At 37.4% G+C, this 7,273-nt stretch overlaps 1 protein-coding gene across 1 annotated transcript; it reads right to left on the minus strand.

Annotated features, from left to right (window-relative positions):
* Nucleotides 1-1,136: 1,136 nt before the first annotated feature.
* On the minus strand, nucleotides 1,137-6,892 carry LOC134659668 (zinc finger protein 883-like). Its single transcript, XM_063515349.1, has 5 exons — nucleotides 6,578-6,892; nucleotides 5,444-5,579; nucleotides 4,620-4,673; nucleotides 3,561-3,620; nucleotides 1,137-2,674 (listed from the first exon to the last, which is right to left on the minus strand). Exons 1-5 carry the CDS (start codon nucleotides 6,704-6,706, stop codon nucleotides 1,182-1,184), a joined length of 1,872 nt encoding a protein of 623 aa, XP_063371419.1. The 5' UTR covers nucleotides 6,707-6,892; the 3' UTR covers nucleotides 1,137-1,181.
* Between the last annotated feature and the right edge of the window lie 381 nt (nucleotides 6,893-7,273).

The raw sequence follows: 7,273 nt of genomic DNA on the forward strand, positions 1-7,273 counted from the left end.
AAGGATAGGCCTAATGAAAAGTTTTACAATCAATCAAATATGTATTTATTTATTATTGATTATGATAATCTTTTGTCTTAGGTTAGTTTTTTACATATTCTTAAAATTTAGAAATAAATCTAAATAATATTACAACAATAAAAATATATCGCAAATCCTAATAATATTTACAAGTAAAGTAAGACATTTTCGATAACTCTAATTATACATTCGAAACCAAATACTATTTATTGCACATCTCAATAACTACAGAAAAATAATATACAATGAATACAGCAACCCAAGAAGAGGCAGTAAAAAACAAAACTAAATAAAAATGATTATGTTTTTTTTTACTTATACATATATAATTTTACACGATATAAACACGAAGGCCGCGGACTGAACGCAAGCGACGCGCGGCACGGCGAGCGGCAAATCATAGCTTTCATTCATTTAGTCGAGTGCAATGTATAAACCTCTAACCGTCCAGACAACTTGCGAAAAGAAATGAAACTTTGATTTGTCAAAATAAAGATTAGAATGGAATGGAAGACTTCTAGGCGGCTAAAGGATAACTAGCCTTGATTTTCCGCTCGCAGGGGCCCGTTTCTCAAAAGCTTGTAACTTGTAATACAAATGGAAGTCCCTTTCTAACAAAAGCTGTCAAAAAGCGACATGACAAGTTACAAGCTTTTGAAAAACGGGCCCCAGCTTGCGTCAAGTCCGTGGCCTAACAATAAAACATTTAACAGCTATGGTACAAACTATAGTATTCAAGCATTGACTTATATATTACTTCGTAAAGAGGGGCCTTACGGGCACTAAACGGGGCCAGATAAACTGGGAACATGGGTTGGGCAAAGAAGAAAGGGCCTTACGGGCACTAAGAATGGTGCCAGTACAGCGGTGTCACTCACAAATTCGAGCCAATCGCGCAGTCTCGCCGCAACGCGTTTGTTTGATGAGTTACGCGAGATTGATCGCAACTAATTGCGTTAGATTGCACGATTGGCTCGAATTCGTGAGTGACACCGCTGAACTAGCACCATTCTTAGTGCCCGTGAGGCCCGTCTTTATATGTAAGTCAATGGATTCAAGTCAAATAGTAGGTGCATTAAGCAATACCCTAACAGCAATGGATATTCTCAATGCGATCACCGTTTTCTTCTCCGCCTTTTACAGGACAATTATCTTTTGATTTAGTTATAATTATTCGATGGTTTCAATTTAATAAATCTATTAGGTTTCTCGTGGTGGACACTTATAAGATGTTTCCTAACCGCACTATGGCGCTGAAATTTCTTATAACATATTTCGCAAGCGAATGGTCTCTCCCCAGTGTGTACCCGATAGTGCTCTTTTAATCCTGCAAGAACTTTGAAACCCTTCTGGCAAATGTCGCAAGTGTGTGGCCTGATTGTTGAGTGCATTCGTCGGATATGAACTGCTAAGGCAGATTTATGTTTGAACTGTACACCGCACACGTCACATGAGTAACGTTTAAAGTCCTCGTGAACCTTCATGTGGTCTTGCAAAACCTTCTTCCTTCTGAATTTCTTTTGACATACTTCACATTCGAAAGCTTTTTCTTCATTGTGAGTCTCTCTGTGACTTTTTAAGATACCTTTCGATGCAAATTGTTTGCTGCATATTTCACACATGTATTCCTTCCTCCCTTCCTTTAACGCTTTATCTTCTATTTCTTTGTCGGCATGTCTCTCCATATGTTTAGCTAAACTCCCCTGTAGAGCAAATCGTTTGTCACATTTGTCGCAACGGAACTGTTTGTCCATAACTTGGTTGTGTTTCTCTAATAAATGTTTCTTTAAGCTATATCTATAGCGGAACTTAGTCTCACATGTTGCACAGGTATAAGGCTTTTCCCCCGTATGTACACGCATATGTACATTCAAATTCTCCTTTAGTATAAATCGTTTCTTACACACGTCACACCCATACTTGTAATCCTCCGTGTGAACTCTCAAATGCATATTTAAAGCACTTTTTGATGTATAACCTTTATTGCATTTTTCACACTTATAAGGTTTCCCTCCAGAATGGTCAAATTTATGATTATTCAAGGCAAACTGCGTATTAAATTTCCTTTCACAAATATCGCAAGTGAATGGATAATCACCGGAATGAGATTTTTTATGAGCCTTAAAGGCGCTTTCGTCTGCAAATTGTTTTTTGCATATGTCACATGTTAAATCTACAGTGTCGTCTGAATACTCTAGTTTGCATGTAATCTCTCCGGGCTCTACATGAATGGGGTCACATTTTCTTTTATGACGGGTTAAGTGGCCTCTTTGTATGAATGTTTTTTTGCAATTTTCACACGAAAACGGTCTGGAACCTGTGTGTCCACGCATATGTACATCGTATTGATTTTTTTGATAGAATCGCGCGTCACACTGCTCGCAGGAGAATCGGAACTTTCCCATGTGGAACGCGTTATGTGTGTTTAAGTGGCTCCTTTGTGCGAATCTTTTATCGCATTGTTTGCACGCGTAAGGCTTCTCTCCAGTGTGGGAGCGGCGATGGATCATGAGCCTGGTGTTTGCGTTTTTAGTATCGAATGTTTTGTGGCATATGTCGCATTCGACCACTCTACCGCGGCTGGTGACGGTAGAAACGGGCTTCGCTGAAGGTCTTGGTGGTCGGATTGTGGGCACATGTGTGAATACAGCCACTGGAATAATAAGAATGTTCAATCTTAGAAGCAAGTACTTAGTATCTAAGAAAAACAAAAAATAATAATTAATTTGAGTATTTGCACGTTCGAATACTATTTAATTATTTTAACACTATTATTCAGCGGTCGGCAACAGGCGGCGGCCTGCGAGCCTCCTTGGCTATTTTGTACGTAATATTGAGGTCCGGCCCGCGTCAACTTCGTTAGCGTTATTAACTACTATGTGGCCCTTGGCTGCTAAAAGGTTGCCGACCGCTTATTAGTATCAGTTATTTCGAGGAAAACAAGACAAATGCACATTTAGAAAAGGGGAAAAATAAATTATATACTGTACGTATTACAACTGTAATAACGATTTAAAAAAATAATTTTATAAAAGAAAACAGTTTCTCCCTTGTCTCTATTTAAGTAATTCGTAAATCTGTTTTTTCATACTTATTGTATATATTCTCCAGAACATTCCTGACATTCCACGACCATCATAAGCGTCCCGGAAGACAGATATCTTAGGTGAATTCGGGTATATTGAAGCACAATTAACCAAAACTTACGCTTTTAAAACGCTTAGTACCAAGGCGTTTACTGTTGTAATAGAAAACCGTACTGTTGCTACAGTAGAGAACCTCGATGCACCTTACTGCTTACTTGACTGAACTATTTCAGTCAGCCAAGAGATAATAGTAGCATAGTTTGTTAGAAGACATTGTCCACCACCTTCTGACACGCTTGGTAGACGACCCTCTATGGAAAGGGTTAATAAGTTTCATAAAAAAGCGTGTTTGGAGAATTTAAATGCCAAAAAATTTGGTTTTTAAGAGTTATCCAGGGGAACGTAACCATGGCAACGAGTGACAAGAAAAAGTTGATTCACCAGAGTACACACCTGACACGACCTCGCCGTCAGCCACCATCTCCACGTCTGACTTTTCCAGCTTGATATCACCTGCAAAAAACAAACTTTTAGGCTGCTAGAACTTTTTAGACAGGGTAGTGGACATCCACCAACACTGTAAAGGCCTGCCAGGGGCACAGGCGCCTATTATTAGGAAGGCGGAAAATCGTGCAGAATGGAGAGCTTTGGTGCACAAAATAACGACCTCATGTGGTCGCGACTTTTTTTAGATTGACCCTGCTATCGATAAGCAAAGCAAGTCAAAGATAAATATATAAAAGTAAATAAAATGGAGTGATGATTCACAAAAATGTTACAGGAATACAAATCAAATGCATATTGACATATAACTATACTATATTTCCCCTACTGACTATGAAAACGAAAACTATTCTGTACAGTAGCTAGGTAACCTAGTCATTAAAAATAATTAAATGAATTACAATATTTAGAAATGTTCATATTCAATTATTCATACCAAATATTATTATCACTATTCCGTTTTAGACAGGCAGCTGATGCTGGTACATCTAAATCATAGTTCACTTAGCATGATTTCACTGTTTAGAATTAAATAGATAGTTTATTTTTAAATTGATTCACTCTAGTAGAGTTCACAACTTCGGAGGATAATTTGTTCCAAGCCTTTACTATTCGGTTTGCAATAAAGTTTTTGCCGATAGTTGTTTTGTGCTTTGTTGTTACTAGTTTAAGGTAGTGTCACCTTGTGCGCGTGTTTGGGTTTCGAGTGAACATGTCGCTTAGTTCAGGGCAGTCGTAATGTCCATGAATGATTTTGAACTCGAAATATCATGTTATTTCGGCACGTTATAAAGACGTTTTAAAATGAGAGCGGCACTTGGATTGTATGGCGGCGGTTAGGTTCGTGTGACTAAAGAAAAGTACAGTCACAAAAAAATCTCATATCGAAAATGAATGTAATTATGTAATAACAAAATTATTAATATTTCAACCATATTGCATGTTTAATTGCCCCCTTGTATATTATTTGTCTAGAATCTTTAATTGTTTAACAATTAATATACTTACGTATGGGAGTCTCATCTCCACCCGCTTTCTCCAACTTAATTTTGAACTTATCACCTGAAACAAAGATAAATATTTCAGTATTTACACTGCATGAGACTATAATGAGTTACACTATCATTGAACTAATACGACAAATGAACTAGAATGAACTAAGAAAGACAGAGGCAGCGGAGGACTTTGTTTTCTGTAGTGATAGTGAAATAGCAAGGGCTTATAGTATAATAGAGAGGTAGTCTCAAAAAACGTGGCTTGTGGAAGTAGGACATCCGAAACAGATGGCTCTGTACTGCAAAGAATGTATCCCCACACCGTAAAAAAGGTTGTACTTATCTAGTAAAATCAATAAAATGTTGATAATGAATAGGTATATTAATTACATAATATATATTGTACTAGCGACCCGCCCCGGCTTCGCACGGGTTAACAAATTATATATAAACCCAGTGCCGGCCTGAGCCCATGATCAGGGTAGAGCGAAATCGGGTTTTGGCGCCTTTAGTTGAAGTTTGTAAGCATATTTTGGGTCCCTTTTTCTCATTTGCCATTTTGGCGCCCCCCTTGCCATCCGGCGCCTAGAGCGGCCGGTCCACTCGCTCTACCCTAGATCCGGGCCAGCATAAATCTCCCTCTTGAATCACTCTATCTATTAAAAAAAATCGCATCAAAATCCGTTGCGTAGTTTTAAAGATCTAAGCATACAGACAGACAGACAGCGGGAAGCGACTTTGTTTTATACTATGTAGTGATAGTGATATACATATGTACATGTATATGTTCAACTTACAGTGTCCTGTCAGTATTCTAAGGTATGTGTCATATCTTACTGGTAGAGAGCACTCCCTTGAGCCGCGCGTGCAGCTCGGTCTGGCAGCGCTGCACTTGCAGCTTGAAGTCGCTCGCGTCCCGCAGTCGCCCCACGCACACCTCGCAGATACCACACTCGTCAGTACCCATTCCGAGCTGCAAGATAAAATTCAAACATTAATATACCAAATCAAAATAAATAAACACATAACTCTATAAGGCCCAATGTGCATTTCATTTCCATCTAATAGGCTACATGACTAATTTTTTTTTATGGTATCAATCGATCGGGTTTGTTTTTAGGATCAAATTATACAAAACGGCCAAGGGCCGTGACGTCATCGCCCATCTTGTAGTATGGACAAAACAAGAAAATTGCGTTTTTGTCGGTGAAATATTGCGTTTATGTATATAGTTGCTATAAAATATTTTATTGCATGAAATGTAAGGAATCGAATGGTACCCTTACTTTTATCGTTTTTGGAAGTTAAAAAAAACTTAAATTTTGAAACTTTCAGGTCCTGTATTTTTGTAATTTTTCAATATTTTATTGTAATATCCACATTATTGTGATAAATTGCTCGTTTGTTATCTATTTTACTAGATTTTGTTATAAAATTCAACATGTGTCATCATCCCTATTAGAACCTTCCATAACAAATACAGTAGTATTTCTTTTGTATCATTTCTTTCTCATCCAAACGAAATTCATCCTAATTTACAACAAAGTTCTAAATGTTCTAATAAAAAAATAGAAAATGGATAATTGGATAATTGACACACATTACATTTTAATTAAATCTGGTTCAATGGACAGGAAATAAACCTTCTATCATAATAAATAAATCTATCTATCTATCAAAGTACAAATTAATGAATAGACTTAAAACATAATATACTATTATAGTATTACTGTAAAAAAAAAAACAATTACAAGGCAAAAGCTCCCAACCATAGTGCAGAATTATCTTATAAATATCTTATTAGAGATTACTATTTCAATATTGTAGTTCAAAGGCAAAATATTTGTAGTAATGGAAGAAACAATTCGGGTACTTATTAACGTATTGAACTTGTCAACCATAGTTGTGGTACTAGACTATAGTTGGATGGTTTTAAGGTATAGTATTTCTCGATTCAGTGACCATATTTACATTAATATCGAAGCAGTCTTTCAGCATGTCGTAATAGATCTCTGTTTTGCCGAGATGTTTATACAGCGTCTTGAGCCCCTTTTCCGGCGGTCGCACCAGGCAGCAGCTACACGAATGTAACTCCTCCATTTTTTTACTTGCGAGTCACTACGGGTATCATTCACAACAGAATTGATTAAATGAATACGAAAGATCTGTCTGCCGATTGTAAACTTCAGTTGAGGAGAGGCCAAGGCTTAGATTTAGGACAGATTAAGAGGACGCGTGGCTTGCGTTGATACCGTTAACCGTGGCGTTGTCTAGCGTCTTGCATCAATGGCGTCTCATCCGACTATCTGACATCCGTCATTGATTTGATAAGGTCATTGATCCGTCAGCGCATGACGTTGACGTTTAGTTTTTTTTTTATTTGACCACTAATAGTGCTGCTCAAACTTGGCATCAATAAATATTATATTATATTATTATTATTATATATCATTTTTCCGAACTTGGCCATCGAAGTAACTATAACAGCCAGCAATTGAAGCACTATCAACAATAAAAAAAAAACTAAACGTCAATTCAATGTGACAGCTGAGACGCGACGCCAAATGCCGCTGTAATCGCCAAGTTGGGTTGGATTTTGGAGTGCGGGAAGGGTAGTGACGTTTAAAATCTTTTCGGCCCAAATTTTTATATTTATTCATTCTAGGG

This window comes from Cydia amplana, chromosome 25 (genome assembly GCF_948474715.1).
Source record: "Cydia amplana chromosome 25, ilCydAmpl1.1, whole genome shotgun sequence".
Taxonomy (NCBI): domain Eukaryota; kingdom Metazoa; phylum Arthropoda; class Insecta; order Lepidoptera; family Tortricidae; genus Cydia; species Cydia amplana.